General features: G+C 38.1%; 1 protein-coding gene across 5 annotated transcripts in view; it reads left to right on the forward strand.

The window, feature by feature from the left end:
- Positions 1–20,077, forward strand: part of PRKCE (protein kinase C epsilon) — a 301,037-nt gene that overhangs the window by 237,967 nt on the left and 42,993 nt on the right. For all 5 annotated transcript variants that reach the window (XM_080588243.1, XM_080588242.1, XM_080588241.1 and 2 more), the window contains exon 11: positions 9,981–10,135. In XM_080588243.1, coding sequence (XP_080444369.1) covers positions 9,981–10,135 — 155 coding nt within the window. The remainder of the gene's footprint in view (positions 1–9,980; positions 10,136–20,077) is intronic.

Raw genomic sequence — 20,077 nt, forward strand, 5'->3', positions numbered from 1 at the left:
TAATTTTCTGCAATATGCATCAGGCCATTAAATGAGAGGTCTTTAAAATTATCTCACCAGAACTATTCTTCTTTCCAAACATCACTGAAAGAAAATGAGATCAAAGAATTTCATAAAAGGCTCTTCTCGCAGCTTATCTGTCATCAAATGAAGGTATTAGGGAAATGGCCTGAGAAGCTTTTCCTACTTGATACCCCTTTTGAAGTGACTAGAACTACAAAACTCACCATTTCTGCAGAGGATTCCAGTTGTGTTTCTCCCTTTTGTGGGAGGAAGGGCACGAAAAACCATACTGCACCAGCTGGCACACTTCTGGGGTCCCTGCACTCACCCCAGGCTGTGCCTGGCCTTTCAGGGAGAAGAAGGGAACAGCCCTTCCCCTCTGCTTGCCTTGAAGCTCGTGGCTCCCAGCACTGCAGCTTGGGGCAGAGAATGGAAGATTGGCATCAGTTCCTAGGAAAGTCCAGTGAGTAGAGAACACTTCTTTCCTGGATAATTTGGGGTTAGAGATGGAAAGCCGGAAGTCTTTTTTTTCAGTTGATTTCTAAAGTTAAATGGTAGGGGACAGAGTTGATGAAATGGCAATGCACATAACTTGTTCTGCATCTTCATTGCAAGCATTTGGCTAACAAATTCCACATTTAATTCTGATCTAAGCCCCACCTGAGTTAAAGACAGTCTCGCCATTAAACCCTGTAGATACTGTGTCAGAACATTAGGCATTGTATTACATATGTAGCAGAAAACATTCACATAGGCAGAACGCTTAATATCCATCAGTGACAGGGAGGAAAAAAGGAATTATTTTTTTAAAGTGGAAAGTAACCATAAAAATGAAAATGTTTGTGCTCACATTATGATATTTTAGAGTTATGATACGAAATGTTGATCTATTCAAGAAACTCAGGTAGAGAATTTTATGTCATATTCCCACTGAGTAAAATGAAAGCCGTAAGGGGAGCAGGCTGACAACTCTCCACCCAATGTTTTGTGTTACATTGAAGTAGTCTAAACTTTATCATTTTAATAACAAGATTAATGAAATTGTGAACCATGTTTTCTTTTTACTTGACCTAGTATGAGTCTGGCACGCCAACTAATATACATAGTAAACTCAGTCAAGATAGTAATCTAAAGAATTAGCCATTTGGAAAAAAAGTAGGAAGACTGTTTTCAAACATAAGGTATTTGTAGTTTACATGGGAAAAGGCATTGTGTAAGGAACTTAGCTGTCATCGGTTATTCTACTGTACATGATTGTCAGTTGCAGTTTCCAAGGGTATAGGTCTTATTCATATCCATACCTTATCATACTCCAAAACCTATAGTACAGGTGAGGACCTGTACATTTCAAGAGTGATGCTGAAGTCAGTGGATCTTGTTGGTCACAGTAACGTGGGATTAGATTGTTTGAATAATTGAAATAGCCAACTAAACTTTGGGAATATGCTCAGGGAATAACCAAATGGTACAGTTTTTCACTGTTTGCAAATTTGAGACAGACAGGCTTCTCTTCATTTTGGACAGTTTTAAAATATTGGATTTGTCTTTGGAAAAATCATTAAACAATACTTCCTTTCCGAATGATAGTCAAGGTAAAACCTAATCATTCCTTGATATTTTTTAAAGAGAATAGGTGATTCCTACATGTCCTGGCTATTTTTTCCTGCTTTGAATTGTAAGTTGTAGTTTCCATAGTTCTATGGCCTATTGCCTGGGCATAGCAGTTCCCCTGTACCCCATCCAGCCAGTTTATCTCAACATATATAGATTAGCTATATTTTCCTTTTTGAGTAGTGCTATGGGATGCATTAGGGCATGAAAAACATGCTAAACCCCACATTCTGTTCTAGGATCAATTGATACTCCGCAGGGAGGCAATATAAATCTTCCATGACAAGAGCAACATACCAGGCCTGCTTTATTAAGATTAGAGATCTCAGACAAACATCTTGCTTAAAAACCCTTTTCGAATGACTCACGTTGTAGGTCAGCAAATGCTGCAATGCAAGTTTTTATAGTAATGCAGTGTAAAGGTTTTGAGAACCTCTGTACTGATTCTGAAAGCACTGTTTGGAAACTAGTCATTATATTCAATTTGTAGCTTTTTCTGGCCCTTTACATGGCTTGACATGATAGGGTGGAGAGTGTTTCAGGAGAATTATTTCACTGTCTCAAGGAGGGCCAGCCATCCTTGAAACTATTTTCCAAACTTCAAACAAACTGTTTGTTTTTTATCCCACAGGCTCATCATTGACATGGTATCTGAGGTCTATATAGAGTTGAAATATTTTGCGATCAGTTTATAAAATCAGAAAAAAAGAATCCGTTCTTTGCATGAGAAACAAAGGGGAAAGCACTGCAGGGTTTCTCTGAAGGCAGTATATAACTTGCAGCACAGCTAGGAATTGATATTTTGACTAAGGTAAGCACAAGAAGTAATGCAAATAAGTTGCAGTAGTGAAAAGAGTTTCCAGTGGTATTTTCTCAAGTATTGAAGCAGCCTGCCAATGGAGATCGAGGAATCCTTATCAGTGGTGATTTTTAAGAGCTGGTCAGAGTAATTTCGGGAATTGATGCAATTTCTAGGTGACTGTGTTTTTGTGGCCTGTGAGGCAGAATAGGTTCAAGGAACACTTTTCACTGCTGATGTCTCCTGCTGATGGGGGACTGAGAAGGGAACAGGACATTTCTGGCACAGCAGGAGATCCTTCTGCAGTGCAGTGTGGACAAACCTACTTCCCCTCCAGCAGACCAGACTAGCAAAGACTTGCAGCTTCTGCTTCCAAGTCTTTCTGGGCCAAGTGGAGTCCAGTCAGCAGTGCCATTCAGCTGTGCAGTTTGATTGCTGGCCCACAGCACCCAGAGACAGCCTTGTGGCACTGAGGTTAGTCTCCCTTAGCTTAGGTACAGCTGAATCTGCCTGCCGGCTATAGCATAAGCTAAATGACCTTGCAAGACTTCTCCATCCAATTTTGTGTGGTTCTCTGACCCTCCAGTCTATGTCTTGATTTTGAGGGCATCCTTTTTTTCAAGGAAAAAAAAAAAGTATTCAAAATTGAATGCTGGGAAAAGCTGAGTGAAACTGAGCAATAATCCCTATCTATAATGGTGTGCAGCAACTTGAGAAAAATTTGAATTGTCCAGTTGACAAAAAAAATACCTTTCTTTTTTTTTAAGAGGAAGATGTAAATATCCCAAATTTGTAGTCCTTGTGAAGTTTAAGATAGCAGTTCCTGTGTACAGGTCATTTATTCCACGAAATGTGGGATTCACAGAATTTGTTCCCATCTTATTTGGAACTCCATGAAAGCATTGCTACAAAACAGGAAAAACATTACAATTAACCCTGAGAATAAACACTGAAGTCAGAGATAGATAAGGTATCATAGTGTCTTGTTGAAGATTGTTACTGTAAACTTCAAAAGGGAATTAAATGGAGAGAGTTTTTTGTTGTTTTCTATAATGTTATACCAGGTATTTCTCTTGTTTTTGTGTTTATCCTTCCTAGTTCTGGGATTGTGGAAGATGAATCTACCATTCTGGTTAGTCTTCTGCTCAGGGTGTTGAAGGTTTTCATTTAGTTTTGCATACAGTGTGCCTGTGCAATTTCCATCAGAAGCAGGAAATGTTTATTCAAGTTCTGAGGGGTGGGACAGTTGCTGCAGTTTTAGGTAATTTTAAACAAACTGTTTGAGCATCCTGTTTAAATAGAGTTAAGTAATCGCAGTTTTGTACTAGTTAGAAAAGAATTCTATACATGCATGATATGAATAAAATATCATCTTACACAGCATACCAATGATGTGATATATTTATCTGACTTCTTGTGCAATAAAAGTTATATCTTTGACTTTTGTTTTGGTAACAAGTTTACTGGCAAAACATATTCCATTACGTAACAGTACTCTATTAGAAAATAAACTATTTTGTATTTAAATTCACCTGTTTTTAATACACATACTAATTTCCCTGATATTTCCAGTAACCTTTGGAGAAATCTAATTCAAATATGACTCTCTTAAATTGGGAAGGAAAAAGTATATTCACACAAACAACTTAATTTAGGGATCTAGTGAAAATCAGGAAGAAGTTATTCATACCTTATTTTATGAGAAACATAAAAGAAAGAAAAAAATGGTATTTGGAGTAGGCTGATAAGGTTTATCAAGTGTGAATTTTACTCAAGATGTACGTTTGATGCCTTTTCTAAATTCTGTACTTTTAAGTGTTGCAAGGGTTGAACTGAGAGACAAAAAACAGTAGTGAAAAGATTTATTCTCAGACTTGTAACGTAGATGTACATCTCATATTTGAAACTGGAAGACAGATTATGTGTGGGGTTTTTTGTTTGTTTGTGGGTTTTTTGTTTTGTTTCATTTTTCTATTGGGTCCCCCAGCTGATAGGACTTGTTTGAAAGAAAAAAAAAAAGGAGTTTGTACAGTTGAGATTGTGAAAAATCATTTTACTTGGCTTTATGTCTACCAATGCATTGTCTTTAAGCTACATTCTAATGTTAATGAGATTTTAATTGGAAAACAAACAAAGGACAGACAGGTTAATGGATAACAATTTTAAAAAAATCTTTAAAGGGCTACACAATAATTTATGTAAACACTACATCAAAGTCATTCCGCGTCTAAGCTTTCATACAGGGGTTTACGTAGAAGCCAGTTCCTCAACAATGGTATTATTCTACATCTGAACAACTAATAGACTGTATAGTGTCATCTGTTAAATCAAAATTGATTGGCAAGATTATCTGGTCTTACTAGTAGGAAGGTCTTAGTCATTAATCACAGCTTCACAGAAAGGAGCTGAATTGAGTCTGTTATGTCCTGAGAGTTTATTATTTTTGATGTTTCTGGAAATCATCCCACTTTTCCCAAGTAAAAACTTACACATTATTCCAAAATATATAAAAGGTAGAAGCTCTGCCCAATGGAACTCATAACATCTAAAACGAAGTAAATGTATAGTGGTGACAGCAGGAGGATGGCACATAATATATAGGCTAATATTAACAAAATGTGTATAAATACAATCAGAGAAAGCAGTTCTGAAGAGGGTAATGGGTAACAATCAGAATAAACAGTAATTTGTTAGAAACATTTGCTGTAGAGCTGAAGGATGACTGTTTTGAATTCCAGGGAGGATGAAAAACAAAATTAGGGCACAAATGCATTAGTAGAATGAGAGAGAATATGAAATAAAATTTCTAGTTTAAGTGACAAGTGGGCTTCTTCTCCAGAGAGTGATTGCAACAAAGAATAGAGGAGGGGGTTCTTTCGAGCTCAGTTCTGAAAACATAAAGCATGCAGAAGGATATCTCATTAATAAAGTCAACAGGTGAGACTTGAATAATAGAGGTGTTAAGACAAGCAGTCATACACTTTAATTTGGTAGTTGAAGCCACAGTCAGAAGATACTGTGAAAATACAGAGTAAGGTTGAACTTTTTTTTACTTGACTTCTAGCCTGTTTACCCGATGTCCCCTTTTAAAATCTTTTACCCATGCTCTCTGCTCTGTTTTTCTTTCCATTTATTATTTTAAGTATTCTCATTCAACCATACCTTTTGAGAAACTCAAGGAGAAGCAGGTATGATTAAGGACTAAAATAAACTCTGTAAAAGAATCTAATTTCTTCAGAAAACATATTGGCTTACTTTGCAGTACTTTTGTGCTTTATAGATGCCAGGAGAGGATTAATCTACAATGTCTTTGTTTCTGATTTTTCCTTTTATTTCAGTTTATATAATAAAATAGTTCCCAGGACTCCTTTACGTTTATTTTGTTCACCAAAACATGCTTCTCAAATGTTATGAAAATTAAGTGCAGAAATAATGCAGTCCAAATTGAACCCATTCAATTTTTTCTTGGAACACGATCAAAAATAAAGCCATAACTTGTATCTCATTTTTAACTGAGTAAACATTGTGTTGTTCCTTAATAATGCGTAATTCTTCAGGGTGTTCACACTATATTCTCCCACTTAAATACCTGAATATATCCTGGTGATACATGTAGCAAGATGTATATAATATATATAATAAGGCATAATTCAGTTGCTTCACAACTACTGTTAGAGGATGAAATCCTGTCTTCATTGAACTCATAAAGGTCTTGGATCGCACTGTGTGCATGCATACATTATGGCAGAAAGGATATATTCAGAGTGATAGGAGCCTGTATTTTGATCATTACCTTCTGATCAAAGATGAGGAAAAAATTTAAGTATCTATCAGAAATGAAAATTGTGTCTTTGTTGTAGTAGTTGTAAGAATCAGAAAAAAAAAATTAACTTACCAATCTCAGCTAATATTCATAAAATATTCTCTCTTCTCTTGAATCTTATTTTTATGTAAATTTGGGTGCCAACTGATCATGTCATTGTCCTGACCAACAGAAAAAAAAAACAGTAGCTTTAGGAAAGCAGCTTTTTATAAGGACTAGGTATATTTCATTCAAAAAGATGTTATCTTCTAGTGTTGAAACATTGGCCTGCTGTGCATGTGCATGTTGTACCTCTCTTTTATTTACCCCATGTTAGTGCTTGAGAATTAGTATTTTTCTCCTCAAAAAATCAAACCCTTTCCCAGACTCATTACAGAGAATAGAACCGTCAAAGTTGTTTTGGTTTTGGTTTTGTGTTCGTTGGTTGGTTGGTTGGTTGTGTGGGTTTTTTTGTTTGTTTGTTTGTTTGTTTGTTTCCTGTGAATTCTGATTAGGAAGCTGAAATGTGTACCCAGGAAAGCTAGAGAAATGACCTGAAATAAGAATGTGTAGCAGAAAAAAAATGCAACAGCATAGCAATATCAATCGTAGAGCTATGACTTGCAGTTTTACTAGGTATACTTTTGAAGAGATGGTCAACTAAGCTGCAGAATCTGACAGAATACTATCCCCTCACATGAGAATGATATATGCATAGTAAGAAAGATGGGAAAAAGGAGAATAGCATTGACCAGCTTTGGTAATGGAGCTGCTGCTAAATATTTGCTTAGACTGTCTAATGACAAGATATTCTGCTAAACAGTCCACGTGTAATTTTCAGTTGGCTAAACTGGAAATTTCCTACAAAGGACTGAACCAAAATAAAGGAAGTTGAAGTTTGAACTAATATCTAAATTCTGATATTTAGAGTCAGCAATTAGGTATTTAGTGAATGTCACAAAAAATGGCTTTGCCTGGCTAAAACATTGAAATATTAATGTAAAAATGATTAAATGTGTATCCTGATAGGTTAGGAAATGGCCCTGGTCTAAAAAGTCGTGCAAGCCAGCCTTTATTTTTGTGCACTGTCACTGGTAGTTGGAAGAGTGGTGGTATCACCACTGGGAGCAGCAGCTCCCAGCTTAGTGGCAAATTGAATATCACCATTTGGGAGTCGCAGCTGTAAAACATAGCACAATTTCTTTGCATCAGCATTGTTTTATACTTACGATATAAGTGCAGAAAAAGGGTAGCTACACAGGCCATGAGTATGGCTGCTCAGGGGAATGTGAATTGCAGCTTCCTTTTCCTGTTGTGCCCACTCACATAGACTGTTGACTTTGGAAAGGTTAAAACAGCAGTGTAAGAGGGTCCAATTTCAGCAAGTGTTAGAAGTTACTTTAGCCAAATGTTAGTCAGACTCTCCTCAGCCGTCAGTCCAAATAGTTTTTGTGCTTGAAACAGTGCACTGTATCTTTCCATGTAAAATTGCAATGTGTCGCAAAGGGACACTTGTGCCAGAAGTACTCATCAGAGGTGCACTGTCACTAGTGCACTGATGAGGACCCTAAGGAAGGCCAATGCCTGCATCTTCTTCTTAGGGATATTGTATCCTCTTATATTAGGCTACAATACCAATATAGCTGAAGTTTTGACTTACTCTATTGCAAAACTGACTGCATTTTTTGTTATCCTTCGGTTCCAGCTTCTGAAATCATAAGACCATCTGAGAGCTATCAGATTTTCTTTTAAAAGGAAAGCTCTAATTCTCTCAGGAGTTCCAGAGAGGAATCAGACATCATACAAGGACCTGTATTTTTGCTTAAAGCAAGCAAAGAAGGTGATCATTACACCCTACAAAAATGTCAAGAGATCCGCACCATGATTTTGACAGTTTCATGTCAGTAATACAGAGCATTGCAAAAAGAATAAAGACATGGCTCAAAAGCCATGCTCTTTTGAGTTTATGATACAACCAGAAGCTTTGATACTATTCTTTAGTAGGTTTTTCTTAATACAGAATGGGAAGAAAAATTTTGGAAAATGTGCCAATACTGTTAGCAATGTTTTACCAAGAACGCCAATCCACCTGGATTCTGAATTTGATCCAGTCTGCCACTTGTTGTGTTCCCAAGATATACAGATAAAGGCATGAGGTTTTTTTTCTGCATCCTCTTTCTGTAATCAGCAAAAAGTCAGCAAAACGTATCTAGCCTCCTCCAGGAAACAACCCTGATAAGTATAGCATCTAGGCACTTAATGAGCTGGATTAATGCTTGTGCTTAAGTTTAAGCATATTTTTAAGTGGTATGCTTTGAATCTGAGCCCTAGAGTAGACGATTAAAGAGAAACGGCAAACATTTTTGATTTCTGGGCTCTTTTCTATAAACTGTGTAATCTGCAGGCTTGGATTCACTGGTGGGAGGCTAATTAACTTCTGTCTTGTTGGATTTGTCTGTCCAAAGCAATGCAGCATCGTCTCCTTTTCTTCAACCCTGCACACCAGACACCACAAGCCAAAGCCAAACTGTAGTGTTGCATGGAAGTTGGAGAGGGGCTCCGTTACCTGAAGTCCCATGTTTGCAGGCCTGTGTACTGTGTGGCTGGAGAAGGACATGTTTGTTTCCCATGAGCTAATGCAGACCAGGCAGTGTGTGCTCAGATCCCTTCCCACATCACATGAGAATTATCTCCACCTCTGTTTAAACTCTTGTGCATGAATGTAGATATTTAACAGTACAAAAATAAAGAATCTGGAGATAGGCTTACAAACCAAGGGCCAATGGGCAAAGAGCTGAGGATTTAGGACTGTTAGTACAGATTAGCGAAATCTGTGCAAATGAGTAAGAAACAGTTACAAAAAATAGGACCTAAGTTATACCAAGTGGATGAATGTCATTTATTTGCTTATGCCTTCATCTGCATTGTCAGTTTAAATCCTAAAAGTTTTAAGATGCCAAGCACATATTTGATTTACTAGTGTTCTCATTTCTGACTACTTTGCTGAATGCTTGAATTTTGGATTTTTTTTTTTCTGAAACATGCCAAAAGGGGGTGGTTACCTGAGAATCTCAGTTACTGTTTGCAAACAAAGTTAATTTTTGGTTCTCCATGGAGTAAGGCTTGAAAACTTGAACTTCAAAATGATAAGGATCAGAAGCAAATAAAGCGAACTCAATGTATATTTTAGTAGTGTAATTATATTCCAGTGTCTTATGAGATTATGAGGCAATTTAAAGTTATGAGTGTTTGGGATTGGCAGCACTGGTTTCTATAGCTTAACCATTCTATTTCATTTTTGCATAATTTGGGAAAGATACTTTGGAGACAAAGTAGCTGATAGGAGAAGTAATAAGGAACCTGAAATTTCCCCAGCAGCTCTTCATCAGTTGACAGAAATGACTCTCTCTTTATTATTATGGCTGAATTTAAAAAGAAGCAGCAGCATATAAGGGTCTCCGTTATTGTGTAAAATTGCTTATAATTCCATATCTATATGTTTATGCATGGAGAGATGTGTGTGTGTGTATTGCTTATAACTACATTTGGATTCTGTTCCCCTTTTCTCATTTCCCTTTGAGACGTTTGTCACATTTTCTTTAGGTTTGGGGGTTTTTGGTTGTCAGCTTTTCCTTTTTCAGAATTGCAGTGTCTGTTTCTTTCATTTCTTGACGCAAATGGTGCAGTCGCCTGAAGTGTAGCTTCAAGCAGTCCTTTGTGTGACTAAAAGAAATTAGCTAAATAGCACTGTTTAATTAATTTCAGGACCGCCTCTTTTTCGTCATGGAATATGTAAATGGAGGAGACCTAATGTTTCAAATCCAGCGCTCACGCAAATTTGACGAACCTCGATCCCGCTTTTATGCAGCAGAGGTCACATCAGCACTCATGTTTCTTCACCAACATGGCGTCATCTACAGGTACTTTTTTGATCAAAAATAAAGTATTCCTGAGGCTTGGGGCTGGTTTTGGCTGTAATCCTCTGTCTCTTAGCAACCAGATTTAGATTAGTTGTTTGTTCCAATTTGCTTACATAGAACTTTTTTGGCTGTTTATCATGGAGAATGTTAACATTTGAATAGCCTCTGCAGCAGTCGCCAGCTGTGTGTGCCAGTTTTGTATTATAGTACAAATAAAGCGTTTTTGAAAAAGCTTGGCACATTGTGACCCAGAAGTGACCTTTCTGCAGATCAGCGCAATCTCTTCACTTTCCTCTCTGTGCCATAGATTTCCTCTCATTTTCTAACTCCCTGCCACTTCCTGAGTTTGTTTGTCCTAGTTGTCTCCACTCTGATACAATCGGGATAGTAGTTTGCAGTGCTGTACTTATGCCCCTTCCTTCTGACTGTTTGGGTGAAATCTTAGTCACCAGCAGGAAGTGGCTCTTTGCAGACAATTTTGATTTGCTTGCCAGTTACCCACATCTATTTGAGCCCCCACCCCTGCAAATCTCAAATCTTGAACACACATGCACAAACACAAAAACGTGCATATTGTTGCCGTGTTATGAAGAATGTGCTTAGGGATAGGCATTTATTATTTAAAATAAGGAATCACTTTGAAAACTTTCACCCTGATGTCAGTGCCTTTAGTAAGTCCTTTATCTTGACATTTTGCCCTTCTGTTTTATTTTGTTTGCTTTTAGCAACCTGTCATTTCTTGCGATAAATTCAGGCTTTCACAAGCAGAGTGGTTTATAGGTTTTGCGATAGAGGTCTGTCCTGTCTAGTACATAAATTCTCAGTTCTAACTGTTTTTATATTCTTACCCTTTTCCAGATTATCAGTTTTGATTTGAGGTAGGACAGACAGTCTTGGATCTCATCAAGATGAGGGTGTTGAATATGTCACATCCCTAGATTCATTTTAAGGCTGCTCTCAAGAGGATTAGAAATTGAAAGAAGTGAATTTTAAATGTTTAGTAACCAGGACTGAGCAGCAACTTCCATCAGAGGCCATTGGCTTTCCCACCAACTGGGATGAAACTTCCCAGAAAATGGATCTTTCCAGAGACATCACAAACAGCAGGAGATTGCATCTTCTGAGGAAAATAGGTATCACTATCAAAACAGTCTCAGTCAAAAATCCAGTTTTCTTTAGAAAACTTTTTGCTAGCTCTTCTTTGCCATCTGTTATTAACACTACTATGATGTTTGCATATTGGGTTGGAATTTCTCTTTCACCACTTTGCCTAGGTTTATTTAAAGTGCTGAAGAGCCAACGCATTTCTTTCTTTTGCTGCCCATAGCACATTTCCTACTCCATCTCTGCATTTATTTTCAAAGCTATATATTTGTACATTAGGAATGTGGCAATTTCAAAGTTATGTAAGTACCCATTACAAGGGAACAGACAAGTTTGATGCTTTAAAAAGTGAAGGATTTTGATGATTTGTTTCCATACAAAGACTTGAGTTTATTTCCTCTTCCCAAAAGCTGGAATTTAGACTCTTTGTAAACAGCACTCAGTTTAGTGATTTCTCTGAAGCAGCAAGAAAGAAAATCCAAATTGGTAAAATTACCTTCCAACTTCTTTATATGAAACTACATTCATTTTCCTTCTTTCCTCCCCTCCCTTCCCTCCTCCCGTCCTTTAACACACATCCCCATTTCTCATTCTCTTTTCTCTCTCCAATTCCCCTTGTCTTCTGTGTAGCTTCTGCTGTGTTGGCTCCTAGCTGCATTGAATTACTTTGTGTGCATATGTTCTTCTTATGGCTTTTTATCATAGTCAAAATATTTCAATCCCAAGAGAAATGTCATTATGATGAAACAATGCTTTGTAATTTAAACTTTGCAAGATGCTCTCAACTTCTGATTCAGAGCCTATGCTGACATGTCTTTGGCATGCTACAGTAAAACACTAACATTGTAAGTGGCATGTTGTATTAGGTGTATTGTCAGAAGAGGCAAAAGAAGAGGAATAGCATGGGTTGTAGGACAAAAGTAGTAACTAAAAAAACACTAACAGGAAGAACATTAGGAATACACCTTGTTGTATTCTGCTTTGATACAGGCTTTTAGATGTGGACATAATTAAGTCCATAAGGATAGGTCATTTTCTCAGCTGGGAGATTCGAGGAGCTTCAACAATACATAAAATCTATAATCCATTTACTCCATAAAATGCAAGTAGAAGGAAGAAGCTAGAGATTATCTGAAAAAAAAATAATCGTATAAAAATGTCATAATTCATTCATAGTGTGCCAGGCCCTAGGAGAATGTATCTGTTGATATAAGTATGTTTCAGAATAGTTGTCCTGCACAGAACAGTTTCAGAATGATTATTCAGAACCCAATTACCTCATTTATTACAATATTAATTATGCATTGGGATCAAGTCATTCCTTCACATCTCCAAAGCTCTTATTAGCTGCCAAGCAAGGAGAGGAAAGGAAAAAATGACATAGAGAGAGAGAGAGAGAGAGAGAGACTATGCTTTTGAATAACTACTAGTCATAACTACCTAACCTGCCTTCAGATATTTTAATAAAGAATACTTGTCTTCTGTGTAATTATATCTCTAGAAAAAACATTGTGGTATGAAATTAATGGTTATTCTCCAAAGTGGGAAATGGTGCTTGTGTGGGCAATACTTCAAGGAAAGAGGGGAATATATAAATAAACTGTTTGATGGAAATGCAGGTTTCAAAATAGCTGCTATAGCTTCTGATCTTTTTTCAGCCATGTATGTGGAAGTATTTGTTTGGAACTAAACACGGTTATATTTTTGGAAGTAAATAACTAGCTTTAGCTTTGCTTTGGCTTGTTGGCTAGATTTTTAGAAAGTGCTATGATGATAGAGAATGATCATCTTTTTTAATAACTAGTTTATCCTCATTTCCCCTGAAGTTCAAAGAGAACGCTAGCTCCCTGTTTGGCAATAGAAATTATTCTGTAAGTTCACATCTTAGCAACTGGCACAGCTGTTCTCAGACTTATCCAATTATCTGTGTGCTCACTGGAGTTATGTGCCTTCCTTTTGTTTATGGAGTTTTTATTGAAAATAAAAATGAAGCTCATAATTTTTATAAATAAAGATTCTGTTGTTCCTAAATTCATCCTGTATGATAGACAAACTTTAGGATAATTTTCAGTGTGGCCTTTTTGAGGGTATAATGTTACTCTCGTTGTGTCAAAAACACTTTAGCAACTTAAGGAAAATATTTGCATTATCCTGCCACCTTCCCTCTCATCTGGCATGCAACTATTCAGGCACATGTCAAGTTGGGGCCTGATAGTACAAGTAGAGTCAATCAGAAACTACAGAAATTTCAATAGCTGTTTCTGGCAGTTGTTGCTGTTCATGTTATGCAATTGCACCACTTTGAAAAAACGTATCCAAGCTTCATGTATTAAGGGCTAGGCTGCGAATCTCATTTTGCTTGTGAGCTGGACTGGACTTCGAACTCGGTTTTGAAAGGCTGAGGACTATGTTCACTGTTGCCTGTCTCTGGAGTATGGTGTCATCATCAGCTTCATGTATCTTCTCATATGGGGAAGATGCACCAAACTGGGTGTTAAGAAACAGTGAGTTCCATACTTCCTCTTCTACTGTCTCTATACTGCGTCGCTGTGCACTTTCCACAGACATGTAAATGTTACATGTTCTCATTTAACCTACATGAGCTGGGCCGAGTACAGGAATTCCCAAGTGGGTATGTCTGGCTCTCACTGTAGTTCAAGTGAGGTGACAAGTGACCCTTTCTGGCCTGAAATACATTAAAGAACTGATGTCTCCCCAGGCTAGGACATCAATATGAGAATGGGGTGCCACCTCATGAACACGCAAACCAGTGTCCCTTGTTAATATTTGATTTACGGAATAACAGTGTGAGCTACAAATCCTGTTTCAGTGAAGATGTGAGGGGCCAGCAGTTGCATGTCGTGGTGGTCTTTAGCATGTTTCAAGACTATTCGAATAATTAAATAGGATGTTCTCTCTAAAACACTGAAGAAGGAAACTGATTGTACACAATTTCCATTTACCTGAGAGGATGAAAAATAGTGTCACCTGCTTTGGGTTAATTCATCCTTTTCGGTTTTGAATGTAAGGTCTGTGAGAAGACTTTGCCTTCAAATTGTACAGCACCTGGTCACAGCGGAGCCCTTATTCATAACTTTGGGTTATCATGTTGCTCAGTAATATGAAGTACCAACCCAACCTGTAACTTGCTGCAGCTTTCTGAGGCTCTGTGCACTCTGTAATTAGTATGTCGGTTGTCATGAAGGCTATATTAACACTGAATTGAGGAGAATGTGAATATAAGTATGCCGATGCCAATCCTTGAATACCTCCAGGCGTTTTTCTTACACAAATACCCCAAAAACTTGTTTGAACACTAACTGAATTTTTCCTTGGATGATCAGTTTTCCTGGCATTCCCATTTATCAAGGCAATGCGCACCAGTGTTTTAGCAAGAAGAACCATCTAAAATTGAAAGCACTTTTATTAGTGTGTTTTTACCTGAAATAAGAATATTTAGAAAGTCTGACTTCAGTGGTGGTTATATGATTCAGTGCAACCTTGGCAGAGTAATGAGGAGTTATATTTACACTGATGAAAATGCTGCATGGTCAGTGGTTAACACGTTAAAAGTCATCATTCTCCCAAGTTACCTCACCATGTTATTTCTGAATGGTAGTAACCAAATAAAATTCCTCTCCCCCACTTTTTTTTGGCAGTTTAAAACACAAAACTCAAACTCGGAGGCACTTAGGCAGTGTGTTGGTTTAAGTGTGTTTGTAACTATGTAAAGATTATCTTATTGCTAATCTAAACAATCAAAATTTAAATTGCTGCTTGAGCTATGGCTCATGAAGGAGGGCAAGAAACACCACGTACCTCATATAGCACATTCAGACCTGAGCCCAGGAATATCCCGAGCTCTACCCTTTTCCCTCATAAACTGCCCGTTACAGGAGTCTGCTACAGAGAAGTCACAGTTTGCTTCTGGCTCCAGTGAGCAACAACCTATTTCCATCACCCTCAGTAAAGGCAGGAAGCAAGGCATGAATTGTGCGGCTGTGTGTGTGTGTGGCTGAGTCCCAGTGCACCCCAAGGACAGTTGCCAAAGCCGTGCCACCGGACCAGAGCTCCCAGCAGGATTTGCACCCCGGGTACTTGCATGCTCTGCTCTGCACAGTCTAGTTTCCCAAACCGGGTGTGAGCTGTGATGGGATTTTATTCGGTGGCCTCCTGCCCTTTTTGCACATTTTCTTGCTGTGTCTAGGCAGGCCAGCGGTCGTGAAAGGCATAAATAAGCAGGATGTCTTCCCGCAGGAAAAGGCAGTGGGCTGGGGTGGAGAGGAGCCGGGCCGAGGGAGATGTGAAGCAGGAAGAAGGGTTGGTTCCCAGGCTTCTGGCATTCGGACCGAGGGAGTCCACCCTGCCATCTGCCTAGCTTCTGCATTGTGCTAAAGGCTGCTGTCGTATAGGAGCGCCTTTGACAGGGTTTCCAGCTGTGGAAGGATGAGTAAAGACTGTGGGAATAGGATATGAACCCCGTGGTCTTGCCAGCAGTAAAATGCTTTCTAAATTTCTTCTGGTTTTGGAACATAAGAAAGTCCTTAGTTGGCTCTCGCGTAGGAGTTGGGTATGCAGAGGCACAGTGCTGGGCAGTTAATGTTTAGAAGGACAGAGCAGCAACATTGACCTCATCTGGGGAAACACAAGGTACTTCCAGGGGGAGTTCCCAGTAGCAAGGTCAGCATTGTTTTTTCGCTTCTTGTTTATTTGGTGCAAGATTTTCTTGTTTAATGACCGTTTGTATAGGGCTGTATTGTGTAAATAAAGCTATGACCTTTACCTTCTGATAACAGTATAGGAGTGAGTTAATGTTAAATGAGAGAGGGCAGGGAGTGGGAATCTGCCAGGGTTAATGCCAAGTTTACATTCCTGTGCGGGCAGCCATGTTCCGGTACGCTCAGTAGAAAGGGCGACAGCACTCCTGAGCAGATAATAGCAGCAAAATGCTATAGAGCATATTTATATTTATTTCTGGATGAAAGTCAGTGATTTTAGATGATTGATGTCCACGCTTTTATTTTTATAACAGGAAAAAATGTGTTATCTTTCTGCATTGATAAGATTTTAACTGAGAGAAGACTGTACAAAATAAAAATCCACAGGAGTTACAGCACATGTAAAATTGAAACTAACTGACATAAGGCAATCCCTGCAGCTTTCCTAAAACACTGAGGCATTGCTTTGTTTCTACAGAAGTGTGTACACCAGTTCCAAACAAAGTCATGTTCTTCAAACAATTTTCTAACAGAAGAAAAATAATGTTTTTTGTTTCTCATTGCATTAAAACTCTGAAGGTCCCTCCTAAATGTGATTCTGTCAAAAGACAAAAGTTAGGACTGGATTTTGCTGCGCCCTTCAGTCAAGTCTGTCTTCATGCAATGGAAAATATTTCTATAACCCAGTTCCAGTGGTGTTGAAACTATGTCATGTTGAGGGTGAGGCTTTGCCTTTTTGCATGCTATTGAATGCATCTGCCAAAGTCTCACAGTAATACAGAACCTTGCTACTTTTGGCTCAAGGTTGGCATTTATTCTCTTTGCCCCCTTTTTCCCCTGCTTTAAGCTCCCTCCTTTTTGTAAAAAGGCTTATCACTTAGACACTGCTCCAGCAAACATTTCTGCCTGCAGATCACTGTCCTCATAGGCTGATTTTGATTTGGTGAGATTATTCACACATACATAGTGCACAGCTTCCTGGATGGCTTGGGACCCTTCATCTGAATTTTCAGATTGCAAATGTGCTTATTTTAAAATAAACTCATTATTATTAAAAACCATATGTTATTTTGATTGCCTCTGCAAAAGGATATGGAAAATGAAAATTTAGCCAATCTGAAAGGTAAAGTAACTGATTTATCATTTGAGACTTTTGAAAACTTAAAAAATGCCCATTTAGCTGACAACTTGTACTCTTACGTAAGAAATAAGAAATAATAATGCTCGCCAGGAGATTAACTAAAATGTCCTAATAAGCTAAAACAGCAAAAATGCAGCCAGTAAGAAACCCAGCATTTTGGGGAATACTTCAAAGTCTTTGCTGCTACAAGAATAAACAGTACTGGGATTACATCAGAAGGACCTTGGACAGACTAGGTGCAGTCTAACCAGGGGAATCAGAAAGTGGAACAAAATGGGTCAGGTGGTCATGATTGTGCTGAAAATGACCTGAAAGGCAAAGAGTGACAAATGGTAAAGATGGTAAAGAGTCACTTAGCGTATCTTGTATCAAAACTGATGCCTGCCCTGTCCTTTGCTGCCAGTGTTTCCGAACAGGCAGCTGCCCAGAGCAGCAGACAGTGGCAAAGGTGCATTGTCTTCAGTGATAGAAAGAGATCCTGCTGCTGTCAGAGTTTCAGTTGAGCATCGCTACCTGGGCTGCACTGGCTCAGTAGGGATTGTCGATCGCCTGGGTGTATCTGCACTGGTACATGCAGGGACAGATGGTGCCAGGCATAGTCACTCTCCTGCCACTGCCGAACTGAATTTTACTCACCTTCACTGGCTTTTCTCTTTCTTTTTCGGAGTTTTGATCTCATCCTGTTTATAGTAAACGTAATGGTTAATAACATTTTTTGAATGAAAGCATAACACAGTTATTTTTCATGTAGATTTTACTTTACATTACAGAGAAGGCCTTTAGAAGAAGGGAAAATAAAGTGTAGTGTAGCAAAACAAAGGTAAAGATTAACAACAGACCTCACGACCCTGGTAACTGAAAAATAAGTGGACTGCTTATGTTGGTGGTATAATGTTTTGGAGTTAAAAAACAAATTGGTAATATTCAGTGTGTGAGGAGAAGCCCAGACATCACTTCTCCTTCCAGTATAGTCAACAGACATACTGCTTCTTGCCTTCTTTACAGTAGTCAGTCTTGTAAAATAGCAGAGAGAGAAAATATAGAGAGGAGGCCAGCAATAATGCCAATGCTTACATAGGTGTACCTTCTCCTCCAGGCTTTCATTTACTCCTGATGACGTATGGCACTGTCAGAAAATATAGTTCTTCAAAATACATTAAATGTAAATAGCACATGCAGTTATGTATGCTTTTTAATGTTGATTTGAGAGTGGAAGTTGTAAAAATATCCTTCATGAGGTATTCCAGTATTAGGGCATGCGATTGCCCCTCAGAGAGGAGGAAAAGATGGGATGGATTCAACAGCAGATAGCCAATAGAGCAGCTAGTGTGGATGCACCTTGGCATGAAACTGAATAGCAATGAAGCAATACCCTAAAAAAAAAAAAAAAAAGGAAACAAAGAAAGCTAGGTGACTAATAACCTGAATTGAGATGTCACATGGTCAAAAATTGGAATATTAAGGATACAATTAAGTAGTAACAAGTAAACACTATAGCACTTCAGCAGGTATTTACTTGATTTATTATAGGGTTTCCAAGGGAGACTCTACGGTCTACTAGCAGCCATTTAAAAAAATGCCTAAATATATTCTAACAAACACAAATAATGAGTCAGATGGAATTGCTATGGTCAATTAAGTGGGTAATGGATATTTAAAAGCTTCCAAACATCAATAAATCTGAAACAGCTCTAAAGGAGTACTTGTAGAACGAAAATAATATGCACTTAAGAAACTGCTTGAGTACATATTTGCCTAAAGTTAACCACCAGTAAGAGGACAGCAAGTGTTTATGGTACTGTATACTGAGGGCATAAAAAGGCATACCAAATGTGTGCCAGTTCATTTGTTGATAATTTGTAATAAATCCAAAGGGGACAACACAGTTTATTATGCTACATAAATATTATCAAGAGGACCTAACTCTCATTTATATGAAAATCTTTAAACACCTGATGGAATAAAAGAATCCTGCAGTTGTGAAGTGGGGTAGCAGACAGCAGCTCAGCAGTGTACCCCTTGGTACAAAGCTGAAGGCTGTCCTTTGTCAGCTGCCACAAGATCGTACTATGTGGTACACTTTCACGTGCAGTAGGACAAAAGTTTTGGTTTTCTGTCGATGATCCGAGACAAAAAGGATTTAGCTAAGATCTTCAAAACACCTGTAGATTGGGTAGAAGTTGTTCTGTGCATGAACAGAATGGTTTGAAGAAATTTTGAAACAGCATCCTGGAAATTCTCTATGTAGTGACAACAAGAACAGCAACAAAATATTAACTGATATTAGTTAGCTAGAACTTACAAATCCATAAATCAGTGACAAATCTGGTATAAGTGGTTACCGCTACTGTCTCCTCTCCTCTGGCTCAGCTGTGGGTGCTCTTAGGCCAAGATAACATTGTTGTAAACACAATCTGAGAGATTTAAGCTAAATTCCCCAAAACCTTCCATAAAAAATGTATTTTATTTTTTACGCATCTTATTTAACAGATCCATTTTTAAAAAGTCAAACACAGTTATGTTCACCTACATACAGCAGTGGTAGCATGGGAGTATAAAAGTAAGTGGAAGGGATGATGCTTGGAGAAGAGTGCGTAGTAACGGGCTGAATTGTGTCACCGTTGTTGGAGTACCTCATCTAACCACATTTGAAGTTAGAATCTGGGTCGATAACTATACCATAGTGCCCTTTAATATTTCATTTGCTTTACTATCAAGTCTTAATACAATGCTTCAAATTGCCCAGAGAAACTCTAAACTAATTTCCACGTTTGCTTCACAGTTGGCCAATGTTGAGTTTAATTCATCACGTGTATGTCTTTGGGGTATGGCACAACTTCTGCAACTTTCCTCCCATTTTGTCTTAAAATGTGTTTTATCTTTCTCAGAGATTCGTTTGCTTGTGCATTTTTACTTGGAATTCAGAATGTGATAGTAATAAAAATATGTGATGAATGTTGTTATGGATCAAAATGGATG

The sequence above is a fragment of the Anser brachyrhynchus genome, assembly GCF_964034855.1.
Source record: "Anser brachyrhynchus genome assembly, chromosome: 3".
Lineage (NCBI taxonomy): Eukaryota > Metazoa > Chordata > Aves > Anseriformes > Anatidae > Anser > Anser brachyrhynchus.